The 13,669-nt window shown below is 38.0% G+C and overlaps 1 protein-coding gene across 9 annotated transcripts in view; it reads left to right on the forward strand.

Moving 5' to 3' along the window:
• The window catches only part of CEP295 (centrosomal protein 295), a 42,488-nt gene that overhangs the window by 4,824 nt on the left and 23,995 nt on the right, over positions 1–13,669 (forward strand). For 7 of the 9 annotated variants that reach the window (XR_005953559.1, XR_005953560.1, XR_005953562.1 and 4 more), the window contains 8 exons: positions 360–453; positions 5,167–5,280; positions 6,175–6,315; positions 7,367–7,550; positions 9,332–9,523; positions 9,913–10,137; positions 11,378–11,508; positions 12,974–13,186. Coding sequence is in view for 4 of the 9 variants with exons in the window: in XM_041417012.1 (XP_041272946.1) it covers positions 360–453; positions 5,167–5,280; positions 6,175–6,315; positions 7,367–7,550; positions 9,332–9,523; positions 9,913–10,137; positions 11,378–11,508; positions 12,974–13,186 (1,294 nt within the window). In the remaining 5 variants the exon portion in view is untranslated. Of the gene's footprint in view, positions 1–359; positions 454–1,663; positions 1,687–5,166; positions 5,281–6,174; positions 6,316–7,366; positions 7,551–9,331; positions 9,524–9,912; positions 10,138–11,377; positions 11,509–12,973; positions 13,187–13,669 lie in introns of all 9 variants that reach the window. The other 2 variants (XR_005953563.1, XR_005953561.1) reach the window with 2 other exon arrangements.

Here is a 13,669-nt window from a genome sequence, read left to right on the forward strand (position 1 = left end):
TAAATTAAGTAGTTAACTGTATCTACACTCAAGCAATTAAAGTGTGTTAAAGTGCACAGTGCTTTCTGAAAACTTAGGTCAAAAGCAGAGATTTTGTGTTGCTTTTGGGATGCTTTTTTTTTGTATATATGAACGTTTTTGCATAACTTGAAGAAGGTACTTTTTAATGCTGCCTCCCAGCCCAAGTTCTGTTGTCTTTTTAATATGCTTCCCCGTGCTTATGGCCCAACCATTCAGTGCAGGTACTTAGGAATCTGATTTCAGGTTTACCTTTTATTTTGCACTCTTCTGTCACTGTTGCTTGAATAATTTTCCATTTCTCTTCTCTTTTGTGGTTTGTTTTGTTTTTGTCCCCCAAGACGAGCAGATGCACGCAAACGTGCTCTGGAAGTGGAAAGACAAAGAGCAGCCAAAGTTGCAAGCCTGCCACCTCCTCCACCACGTCCTTTTGAGGTATGTATCTGTGATACAACAGTGATCACAATTTCAGGGGTACCATATATATTTATTGGTCTCACTCCTTGCAACAGGACATCCAGAGTTGGTTTTGCATATTTAAGGAGAGTGGTTCAGCACAAACCAAGAGAATGAATTAATTAGATATTAGCAGATTTCTTGCTACTAAGCTTGGGTACTTTATTGATGTCCTGTTATACGTGAATTTTACTTCTTGTAATCAGACTCTTATTTTTGTAGTTTAATCTGTCTTTTTAAACTTTCATCATAGCTCATTTTCATTTAGTAGCCCCAGTGATATGCGACTTCACAATGATTTCTCTCAGCATGTACATTACCTGCCTCCTCAGCCTGCTGTCATACTGGTGCAGTTAGAAGCATTTTGTTTAGTTCTGTAAAAATTCTGTCTTTTTAGCTGTGGGGCAGCTTTGTTGGGATTTTCTTCTCCCTTCAATTTCTTTTTCTTGTAGGGGGTACTGAATAAAGGGGAAGCTCTTTAATTTTCATAGGAAACCATCACCCAAGTCTGTTGGGGAGGCTGCAGCCTTTTGAGGTGTGGCTTTGTACCCCATTCATACTGCTTTGGTTTCACAGAGCTGGTGTATACATTTAGAATTTCCTATACGATTGCAGATCTGAACTGCAGAAAGAATATTACGTGCATTTTTACTTTGGAGTTAACTAATAGAACTTCATGAATGCAGAGTTTAAAATGCCCCTCATGTGGTGTTGTGCCCTTTTGGACCTTTGGGTTCAGGGATGTTCATACTACTGACAATAAAAGAAAGGGTTGAGGTCTCCCAGCCCCTCTCAGAGCCTGTGAAGCTTTCAAAACTTATCCCAGCATGTTATGTACAGGTTAGCGTGCAGGATGATAGGGTTTGGTATTGTATCTGGAAAAAACTGAGTAAGGTTTGACCCTCCCAGTTTTAAGAATGATTAGAAGGAATACCCGTGGCCTTTCATTAGTACAAGTTTCTCTCTAGATCTTTTTGTTGCCTGCCCAAAGGTTCTTATGTTGTGTAAGGTGGATATGAGTGAAGATTAAAACAAGTGGTTTAAGGGAGTGGTAAAGTTTGGGGTTATATCTGGTGAAGTATATGCTGTATTGAAATTTAGTACATCTGGAATAAGGTCCTGTGTGGTACAGTTCAGGTAAATTCACACACCCTTTCACGCTGCTCTTGCCCTCTCTGTTGTGCCACAGGGTGTGTTCCTGGTGTTGAGCAGGTAAGTTTGTATCTGTCCAAATTTGACTCTTTATTTCCTGGGTTTTAGGTGCTTCTGTTGCTCAGTTTGGCATTGCTGGGAAAGCATGAGATGCTGTGGCTTTGCTTTGCAGTTTAGAATGGGTCTTATGTCACATTTTATTTAACCCTTCCCCATTGATAGTCACTGCAGTTAACCTCCATAACAACTAAAATGACCCAGTACTTAATATGTAATATTTTTATTTAATACTTTTATCTAGCAACATCAATCATGCATCTTCCTTTCCATTTTATAAACACAGAATTTTCTCCTCATTCTTTATTGTTTTGTCATCAGGGGAAGCAGGAAGGCTTTGTTTCCAGGTTCTGGTGAGACCAGAATTGCATATACAGTTGTGTTGGACGATATGTCTGGGTCAGTGCTCTATTTAAGTATTGTTCCTTTCCAAAAATTAATGCATTTCCATCCATTAGCAAGTGTCCTTTACTCTCCTTTTCAACAAATGTGATTTGTAACTCACATTTACTGAAGTTTCCAGACATTGGATTTTCTACAGTGTGTGAATTTTGTTTCTGTTATGAAGTTCATGTTGTGATAATGGCAGATTGAATCAGTAATTTTGCAGACATGTTGAGTTTTTGTTGATGAAAAGAGATTGACACGCTGTGCTGTATGGAAACAGAGCTATTTGTTCTATTTAAAGACTAGCTGACTAAGCCTTTTTTCTAGTTTTCATATTTGTGTAGATTTTAATGCTCTTGTTGTAGACCTATGGCTGGGAGGGCACAGGGCTAAGAATAAAGTTATTTTCTTCAAAGAGTTATTGGGTGCCATGTACTTTATGGGGGAAAATGTTAAGTAATTGAAAGGTTGAGAGATTTTTATTCCTGTTTCTGCTTCAAGAGAGAGAAAACAAAAGATATTGACTGTCAGTTGGGGGAAGGTAAATCTAGGGCTTTGTCTTGCAAATGTGTTACTCAAAAGGCACTGAATTTAAATTGTTTAACTTTAAATCCTGTGAATTACAGCAAATTACAGAGTCATCTGAGTAGTCTGCTTGATTTTTTGAATGTTTGCATAAGAAGCTTATTAAATGCAACTATAATCATAATCTGATGCTCTGTTGCAATAACAATTGACGATAATTTCATAAAAAGGAGCTAGGGCATTGTTGCTCATAGCATGATTACTTAGAATATAAGAAACATTCTCCAAAGATACTCCTATTATTGTGATTTTACCCAGTTAGAAAATAAGTATTTTTACTCTAAGGTCATAACCCATTTCGGTTCTCAGAATTACAGATTTTAGAAGTCGAGGCCGTATTTAGTTAGACCAAATGAAAAGTTACTTAATTGAAGTTAAACTGTAAACACTGTCTTATTGAAAAATGTTGCAGAGTTCTTGGAAGCTTACTTTTTCTTACCTGATCTGTTAGATTTTTATGGAATGGAAACAATACCTAAAAAGTATTACTATACTCTGCTTGAGTATTCATAGCATTTGTAGAGCTGGGGTCAGGAGTTTCTTGTTGGGTTTTTTGTCCCATTTCATGATACTTTGCTGCTCCAGTTTTGTGAGATTTTAGTATAGAATTATTTGCTTTTTGAAAGAAGGAAAAAAAAAAAAGAGGAGGGAGGAGTTAAAAAGCCATGATAGAAGTATGGTAGTTTTTTCAACCTAAATTGCTTTTGGCACTAACTGAAAAATTGCAGCCTCCAACATAATTCTCACGTCTTCATAGCTTTGGAATAAAATTCTGGAGGTTTGATTGGTTATATGTAATTAATAATTATTTGTTACTGGTTTGTTGATTTTAAGTTTTTTAAATAATTCAGAAGAGATGTTTAATTGTACATTCTGAAAGTAACCCAGTACAGGGTAAGCACTGATAACCTGGCTAATGACTGGGACTTGTCTGGTTTTATAGCTATAGTCAGTATCTGCAAGTGTTGATCTGTTTCAATTACTATGATTTTTATTGATTATGAAATTCAGCATGTTGTTTAAGGACCATAAAATAAGCTACTGAAGTTCTGTTGGTAAGGCTAAAAGTAGTTTTACTGGTTTTGGGTCCCTTACGACAAGAAAAACATTGAGGTGCTGGAGTGTGTCCAGAGAAGGGCAGTGGAGCTGGGGAAGGGTCTGGAGCACAAGTCTGATGAGGAGTGGCTGAGGAAGCTGTGAGTGTTTAGCCTGGAGAAAAGGAGGCTCAGGGGAAGCCTTGTCACTCTCCACAAGTGCCTGAAAGGAGATTATAACCAGGCAAGGGTTGGTCTCTTCATCCAGGTAACAAGTCATAGGACAAGAGGAAATATCCTCCAGTTGCACCAGGGAAAGTTTAGACTGGATATTAGGAAAAAATTCTTCACTGTCTTGTCAAGCACTGGAACAGGCTGCTTGGGGAAGTGGTGGAGTCGCCATTCCTGGAGATACGTAAAGGATGTGAGTTGGGGCACTCGGGAACATCATTTGGACTTGGCAATGCTGAGTTAATGGCTGGACTTGATGAAGGTTTTTTCCAATATAAATGATTCTGCGATTCTTTGATTTTCATTTAAAGACTTTACTTTCTACAGTCTTCATAAAATAGTAATAGTTAATCCTGAAATTGTGTATGCCTCATTTTATGCAGAGATAAGTTTAAGATATTCCTGAGACTTAATGCTGCTCTTTGTGTGTGTGTGTGTTTCTTTATGGCCATGTTAGTTTTAGAGCACTCAAGCTATGAATCTTTCCAGTTTAGCTAATGTGGATAAGCACACCTTTGTAGGAGAAGGTTGAGGAAAGAGGAAGCTGAGAGAAAATTAATGGAGGAGATGTTAAGTACAAAGACAGGTCCTACAGGACATTGAGTAACCTAACCTGGCTGCTTTGCTACTGAGAACATGAGGCTAAGCCAAGGAAGAGGGAGGGTCTGATGGCTTATTGTTCAGATATCCAGAAAAGAGTTGAAATGTGTTAGTGTACTCAAAACTTCTAAAAAAACAAAGCAACTTAGCATTCTGTGAACAGACACTTTTCAGTGAAGTTACAGAAAATAAATTGGACATAATGGCTCTAAGTCTCCTAAAGCAAGTCTGTACTTGACAAGTGTTGCTTTGCTGTTGGGTATAATTATTTTGTGGGTCTGTGGCTGCCCTGCTCTGAGGTGAATGTGACAGCTGTTGTAAGTGGGATTTGTATTAATGCATTAAACTCAAGTGCTTTTAAATTAGTGCTTTTGAAACATGACACTGGTGAGCATAAAATTCTGTGCAGGGGTTTGCCTAAAACAATTAGATGCTCTCCATTATTAAAGCCCTCTAGATCTGCCTTGAGCTGATGTGGTTTATTAATTATTACATGTATATAAGGTTTTAAACACTATTTTCAGGACAGAATTTGATGGGGTGGGTTTCTTTAAATAATAATTCAGGTATACAGATCAATTCTGTTTAGTTGCTTTGATGGACATACTGTTCTGTGATGCAGCTGTAGTTTTACTTTTCTTCTTAGAGTTTTGAAGTGAAGAAGATCCTTGGGATGAAGCCCTGTGGTGCTGGCAACTTTTCTGTTACACGTTACCATATTGCTGAAGCTTTGGTGGACAGAGAAGTGGATGGAGAGCAGGTGATTAACTCCAAGTGTTTGTGCTGCAGTCTTACATAGGTGTTCCTTTACATTGCATACATTGTCTGGATATCAGCTGTTGGATTTTCTAGAAGCTGTTTAAAGATACGAACTTGTATAAAGCAGCTTACACTACTCACTAAAGAGAGTCTCAGATAGGAAGCCTTGTAAAGCCTGTTACGTGCTCTGTCACTTAGGGGATCACACCTGGCAGTCCCTTGTGAACAGGCTATTTTACTGGAAGGTGAGATCACAAGACTGGTATAATGTTCAAACACCCAAACTGGAAGACTTGTGGCTCATGCTGAATTGATAGCTGCTGTTGCCCCGTTTTTCTCTCTTCCCTTCTTTTCAGCAATGTACTCCCAGACTTGCCTTGTATTTGCCTTGCTTATTTGGAATGAATTTTTTTTTCCTAAGTATATTTTTATGTTAGATGAAGATTTTTCTTTCAAGAAAGTTGCAGATTGTTTCTGGTTTCCCAAACGAGATGAAAGATACATCAGAGATATTTTCCCCCTTGTTTAAAGCAAAACTACGAGCATAGAAGTACTCAGTCTGTAATGTTGACCATATCATTCATTTTACCATGTATTGTAGAAAAAATAACCACTCTGTGATAACAAATAAATAATATAAATTATTGTCTCTGATACAGTTCGAAATTGGAACACTTTGTCACCTAAACTTACAAAATACGTAACAATTAATTTTTTTTCCAAAGGTAAAAAATTATTTTGGTCCTGCTTGCAAGATAGACATTCAAGGATGTTCATATGGCATTATATGTCTTTAAGTGCTTTTGCTGCAGAATTATTCATTTATTTACTTATTGTTACATATACTTTATACTGTCAAAGAACTTTGTGAACTAAACTACTGATTGATTGCCAGCCAGATGCTCATTTAGCTGCTGAAGAAGAAGGAAGACGTTTGGAGGAACTGCACAGGGAGGCAGAGAGGGAAAGAAGAAAGCAGCTTGAAAAGGCACATATTAGAGGAAGTCATGCCTTGAAGAAGATCCAATTGGCCAAGGTAGGCAAAGCAGTTATGTCTGTTTTTAATGTCAGAACCACCACTGTTATGTAGGTTGTAGGTAGGTGATTAATAAAGGAATTACACTTACAGGAGGGAGATTGGTGGACTAAATAAAGTTTGCAGAATGTCATTGAAAAAAAAAAAGTCAAAATCTGTTTGCTTGTTTTGGCATCTAGAAGGAGTGAATATCCTCTTAACTTTTGTTATCTGAATGTTTGGCCAGCTATTAACCAATAGGTAGTAGTCAAGCAAAACTTTTTTAATATGTAATGAGTTCTGCTTTTCCACATTAGCTTTAGTTGGAATTGGTCGTTCTATACTTCAGGGGAAAATATTATTGCTAAGGAGGTAATAAAGTTTTTTTTATTTTTGAAAACTTTTCTAAGTTTTGACCCAAAGACTGATATTCTGTTAGTGTGCAAGTCTGGCAATGTTGAAATAGTTTTCTTTAAGGAACAAAAATTAAACTACTGAGAAAAATCTTTGTACTGAGATCCGCAATCCAAAAATTTTTGCGGTCTGATAGCTTCGCTATCAGTAGTTTTGTTTGCTAGAAAAAGAAATGGGGATTTCTGGAAATATTACTGGTGCTCCTTAAATTAACAGAAAAAAGAAAAAAAACCCCAACAATTTTTTTTTTTTTTTAAATTGCTCTCACATATATTCAGTGTGCCAAAGAGTATTTAGTTTGCATCTTAAAAAGAAGCAACTGCTGAATTACACACTAGCAAAAGTCACTTGACAAAAGAAATACTCATTTACCTTATAAAACAGGAAGTTTAATTATCTTGAGGAAAGTTGGCCTGCAGGTGTGGAGTCTGATCCTTTATTTAGCATCACATCTCCTAGGTAGTATTGATGACTTCTTTGTCTAAAGGGCTGATACGGCCTTCTCCTGTGGGAACACTTTCTCCCTAGAAAAAGATTAACTCTGAACATTAACCAAACATCATGGTAACCAAATGGAAGCATTTTGTATCAGTCTTGATGCGTGGCTGTCTGAATGTGAATACTGAAGGTTTGTGTTATCACTTCTTCATTCTTGAAGGACAGGGAAAGACTCCTGGAAGAACTGGAGCAAATGCACGCTCTGGATCGGATGCGCAGGAGACAGGTTGTTGCCCAGATGCCACCTCAGCTTTCAGTGCTACCATACAAACGCATGGAAATAAAAGAAGAATGGCAGAGAGAACTGGAGTCTGCATTTGAAGAAATGTGCAGTGAAGACAGGAGTAAGTTCTTTGTTGGAGGTTGCTGAATCTGGTACCCAGTAAAGGAGAGGCTGCTGCAGCTGCCTCTTCCCAGGTGCAGCTGGTAGCGAGGCTGTGTGTGTATTCATAGTTGGCACGCACACAAACAGCCTTCCAGGGCACATCCAGGCCAGCAGGAAAAACACAACACTCACATTAAGTACAAACAGCACAAATGGCCTCTTTCTGTTTACTGCTCTGGCTGACCAACATAAAGGCCTTTTGTGGGATGTATATCTGTTGTGTGGTATGGATCCCTCCAGTAGTTGATCTTAGAGACAGTCAGTCTATCCAAGAGTTGTCTTCTGTATCCCAGATCTCTATCTGCTACACTACAGATCCTTCTCAGGTCTTAGACATCCAGTCTTGTGTCCAGTGATTCATGCTGGAGCCTGGAACCTTAGAGTTACCTCTCATACTCATGTATGTACTCAAATGCACATGTGCTCAAATATGTGCTGTGGCTCACTTTAGACACTCGCTCTTACCTGGCTCTTGATCCTTAGTCTTCCCAGTTCTGGCTGCTGGGCATGTGAACCCCCAAGATCTGCTGCTCCACTCCAGTTGTTACTGCACAGACCCAGCTGGGCATGTGAGTGTATGGTCAGACATGCACATCCTATGGATTCCTGTGGGAACTGACTTTATATACTGTCTACCCAGTAGCTGACCCTGGATCCTCTTGTAGTCTTAGAGATGCACACACATGTGCTGGCAGGTTTCTTAGGATCCCTTCCTCTCCTCTGCAGCTGGTTTGAATGCTTGAATCTCCTGATCCCTCTCCTAAACAGCTTGTAAGCCCCCTGGCCTCTGCAGTACCCAGCCCAGGCTTGCAGCTGCCTGATGCGTAGCTCCTAAGCCTCTTACCATTCTTGCTAGCTAGTCTGGCTTGTGATTTGCTAGCCACTGCATGCTGATAGTCATACCCACCCGAATGCACTCATTATGGCCTCTGCAGTTGGCAATGCTCTAGACACAGGTGCACCTGTGACTGCTGGTCCCTGTTCCAGTTACTGGCCCTTACATATATATGTACACACATGCCTGCAAAACACAGCGTTCCTTACACAGAAAAACAGCTACAGGTGGATTTTAGTGAGAAAACAGAACAGACTGTCAGGTACAGTGCATGGGCAGGCAAGTGGACTGACTGTCTCATTTTATCTCACTGTTTTTACACTTCTATCTCATAGTTCTTCTGCCCTGACTAACTCGATCCTTTCCTTTCCCTGCCTTGGGTTCCTCCTCTAAGTATATGTAACAAGCATAAAATTTCAAGATGATCTTCCCCTGTGTCCCACATCCCTTGTAGGCAGTAACTCCCTCAGTCAGTAAAGTGATCATAAGGGAATTCCTGTTGTGCAACCTTCTGGGATTTCACACCTGGACTGTGCAATCACTCTCCTGTGGCAGCCTTGTGAACAGCCAGGTCAGGGTATGTCTTTTCCCCAGTGAAGTTATTTGGATCACGTGTAATTTTTCTTGTGAGCTGCTTTTGGTGTAAAGCTGAGCTTTTCATCACATCAACTTTTATTTTGAAAAACATAGCATATTCTAGTGGAAACTGCTGTGGGGGTTCTGAATGAATAGATGGCTATTGATCTAAACAGTTTTGAATCTTGTCTTTTTGGCAGGAAAAAAAAAAGCTGGATTAAATTTGTTGTGAAATAACCTATGGGGATTTGTGTGTGAGTGTAGTCTTTTAATGTTGTTTGATTTGTATTCCAAATGGTCATTTTATTTCATTGTGCTCTTTTAATTAGACATGAAAGGAGAGCTGATTCTGCAGTTTGAGCCACAACCTTTGCCAGCCCCTTCTGACAGAGCTCAAGATAATGATCTTGATATCTCCTTGGAGCATGAATCTGCTTGTGACACTCAACCAGAGCTTCCTTGTGATACTCAACGAGAATCAGGACATGTGATAGAAGAGGAGGTCCCTAATGAACCAGAAAGTAAAACTTCTAAACTGCATATTTAAATTAAGCCTTTTCATTTTATATTAGAAAATATTAGTCTAGTATATCAAACAAGTTTTAGTAATAAGTAAAATGCCTTAGGTAGTAAAACTTCTTAATGTGTGTAAAATAATTCAGTACAATTTGATTTATGTTTAGCATAGAGGATAATACCCTAATGATTATTAATTTAAAAATGAAAATGTGTGCAGAGACAAGTTACTGCTTTTCTCTTGCAGGTAAGAGAAAATTTTGCTAAGATTAAAAAAATACACCTAAGGTATTTGTCCAACTCTGTAAGCAATAAAAAAATAGTGTTTTTTAATGATACAAAGATATTTATTACCCAAAACTCTTAACATTCTTAACATATCTATTCTTTATAGGGCATGAAGAAGGAAAAACTTGCCAACCTCGATCAAAACTTGCCTTAAAGAAACTGTTGAACAAAATTAGAAGCCAAAAAGAGGAATGGACATCAAAAAGTGAGAAAGCGAGTCAAAGTGAATTTGAAACTATTGAATCAGGCACAGTTGCTAGTGAAAAGAGACCATTATGTGATTTGGAACTTAACAAGGAGCAGCAGAAAAATACAGTGTCTGAAGCCAAAGGTACATACTTGCATCAAAGTTTGTTGTGTAGGAGCAAAAAGACTTTTACGGGGGGCTGTGACAGTGACTGTGACAAAACTGTTTAATGAGCTTTCAGTGTTAAATATTTTGTCACTCTGAATGAAAGTACAATTTCCTGTCTGTGCCCACAAGGCATTGTGGATTTGTTGAAACTACAAATAGGAGAGGTTTTTTGCTCTTATGTCCAACTTGTCCGTTAAGATCTTGAAGAGAACAGATGTCCAAAATACATTTCTCTTTTAAATCTCACTTAAATTGTTGTCACACTTCATATTGCTGTACCTTCAATGGATGTTTGCCTCCAGGGATAGAATTGTCAGTGCAGGATTCAGCATTGAAGTTCTGTACCTGTTGAACTGGAAAAGCTGCTTTCTTTGGAGATTCATAGCTATAAATGCCCAAGACAAGCATGAGCTGATGAGTGGAGTTTTTTTCTGCTTTTAGGCACCATTCCGAAAAACCTTTTTGTAAAATTGTAATTTATAGCAGTTAGACACTGCAATTTGTGTTTGATAGCCAAATCATCTTGGGGTTACTTCCCATGTCTGTCCTTGGTGCCCTCCTGGTTAGGCTAATGCTGAATTGATGGCCTTGTATGTAGAATGGGATTTCTGAAGTTTTCAAGTGATCAAGTTGTGGCATGTGGTTTTGGGTTTTTTGCTTTTGGGTTATTTGTTTTCATACGATGCTTGTTTTTTTAAACAAGATAAAGTGATTTAGTTCCATCATGTACATGGCTATGCCAACATAATGCCTGGGGACTGGAGAGTGCAGCATGAGTGAAACCATGCCTTGGGGAAAATGTGCTGCTATTTGAAGTTAACAGTACAGGATTGAGGCTTGCTTTTTGTGCAATAGCCAAATGTTAGATCATTTGCCCAGTATTGCCAGTTTTAGATCAACTTTGTTCCAAGAGGTTAATGTGGCTTTTGATTCTTCAGGATGGTCTTGCTCTTGGCCTCCCAAGTAATATTAGAAGTAATTTTCAGTCCCATTGAAGCTGGGATATTACAGTGTATTCGAGAAAGACACACAAAAAAGGGCTATTAAAGACTGAAATAATACAAAAAATTATTTTCGAGCTTATGGAGACAGGCAGAGTAGGAGGATATAGATCTTTTCAAGAGCAGCTTATGCACTTTGTTTAGAGGTATTGGGAGACTGTAAAGAAGATCCAAGGTTCGCTCTGACTGCAATTACAGTAACATGTATATTTTAGACTCTATGAAAATGTTGGAAAATACAGTTGCAGATGAAAAGTCAGTTCTAATCCATCCTCAAGAACAAGCAGCTAAAATCAGAATGGAAGAGGCAGCTAAAATAAGAATGGAAGAGGAGAGACAGAAGTGGGTAAGTGTTTGTGTTTATTCTTACCTCAGTTGTGGTGTAAAAAAAAGATTTACACAAGACTTAAAGATATTTTAGGTTATACAGCAGCTATAGGTACTCTTAACATTTGAACTTTTACTGTAACATTTTCTGTATTTCTCAAAAGTGATGAAGCTTGTAGCTGGAATTTGCAATAGAGTGGAAACCCCCAGTTTCTTCAAATCTAACAGGTGCTGTAGGCAAGGGTAGTCTTGGTTAAATGAAAATCCCAGTTGTAAATTAATACTTTTGTTTTATAAAGGGAGGGTATAGTCAGCAATACATAACTCTGAAAACTTTATTTACCCTGTGTAATAATGTAGTAAAGTCTGTGGGATTGTGTTTAGAGTGGAACCTTAAGTAATTTTTTTTTTTGTTACCTAGGAAGCAAATGGAGAAAGTTTTTTGTATCTCTAGGAATACTATATTTGTCATATTTAGAAAATAATAGCTTTATACATTCTTTCATTATATCTGTTGCGTATTGTGGTTCACTGTATTTTAATTTTTGTTGTATCCCTAGAGACCTACCAGCTGTTACGTGGTGGTTTACCAATTTTTTAGAAAAAGTTGAATTTTGGATCCATGTGCAGCCTTCAGTTGTAGAGTTTAAGTTCGGATATCAAGGAAATAAAAATTTGCCAAAATAGTAATATTTTAAAAAAATCAACAAGCAACAGATTCTTTATGAAAGTGTGGCTGCTTTCTTTAACCTTCATCTCGTCCCGCTTTGCACCTGGCCAGGTGTATGTAGTTCTGTGTCCACATTAACTGTTCTCAGGTCCAGCATTTTCTCAGGTTGCTTTTCCTGACATCCCCATTCAGACTGTTATTAAAGGCTGTTGTCCACTTCATCTTTGCCAGTACTTGGAAATTTTTCTTTGCTTCCATTCTAAAAGCAGATATGCGGTTGCTAGGTGTGGATCTAAGTGAATTGTGGCTGATGGGTATATGGAAAGAGAACAAAAATAAGCAGACTACTTCAGAGGTTTATGGAGTGCTCTCAAAATGGTTATATGTTAGCTATTCCAGAAGCTTTTGTGAAGCTTGAATTAATGTTTAGATGTGCTGTACTCTGATGAAAAACTGAGTAAAATGCAAAATAGATTTTTCAAGTAACTTCAGGAGAAGGACTTCTTTTGCAGTCTTTGGAAAATGATAACATATCTTGAATGATTTTATCCATTTTATTAATTTGAGAACAGATAATAATGCAATAATAAATGGACTCAGGGATTGTTAGAAACATTGAGCCAGTAAAATAAAGTTATTCCTGTAGACTTTGGAACTGCTTTTAAAGGCCTGTTACAATTTGGAAATACATGTCACCAGCAATAGAATTTCTTCTGTAATTTGGAACAAAAGTTTGTGTGTGGTGGTGTGTGTGAGCAGTCTGGTTTCTTTGTCATTCAGTTCTATAGATTCCCCCTCATTTTTCTTTTGGTAGAATGAGGAAATAGAGAAACAGAAACAGGAGCAGCTGGCCTTGATTAAAAAAATTGAGGAAGAGAAAGCTCTTTTGGAGGCTGATTATCTGAAGATCCAAATGCAAACATGTTTGGAGCAGGCTAAGAAAAAAAAGGAAGAGGAAGAGCAAAGTCAGCTGGTGCAAAGCCACAGTCTCCATTCCACAGATCAGCAGAACCAAATGGAAGATGAGGTGAATAATTACGGAAAATTGTGTGTAGGTTTTTATTTACTATTATAATAAAAATAAAGAATGCCATTTACCAATTTTGAACTATTATCAGTTAAGACATTTTTTAGTTTTTAGGCTGTGAGTTAGAAATTTGTACGTATTAAAGCTTCTTTCTTCTAATGTATAAGCTTCTGGTTTTTAATCAAGAGGATGGTTGGGCACTGGAACAGCTCCCAGAGAAGTGGTCAAAGCACCAAGCTTCTCTTGAGTTCAGGAGAGTTTGGACAGTGCTCTCAGATACATGCTGTGACTCTTTGGGATGGTCCTGTGCAAAGTCCAGAAACTGGACTTTGATGACCTTGTGGGTCCCTTTCAACTCAGATATTTTGTGATTTTGTGGTTGTGACTTTTGCTGTTGTATTGTCTCTCTATGGTTCAAGGGGAAGCCTTGATAATAATACTTAATGTTAGTAAAACTGGTTATAGTCACATAATGATTGTGCA

This window comes from Onychostruthus taczanowskii, unplaced genomic scaffold (assembly GCF_017590055.1).
Source record: "Onychostruthus taczanowskii isolate IOZ18803 unplaced genomic scaffold, ASM1759005v1 scaffold54, whole genome shotgun sequence".
NCBI lineage: Eukaryota > Metazoa > Chordata > Aves > Passeriformes > Passeridae > Onychostruthus > Onychostruthus taczanowskii.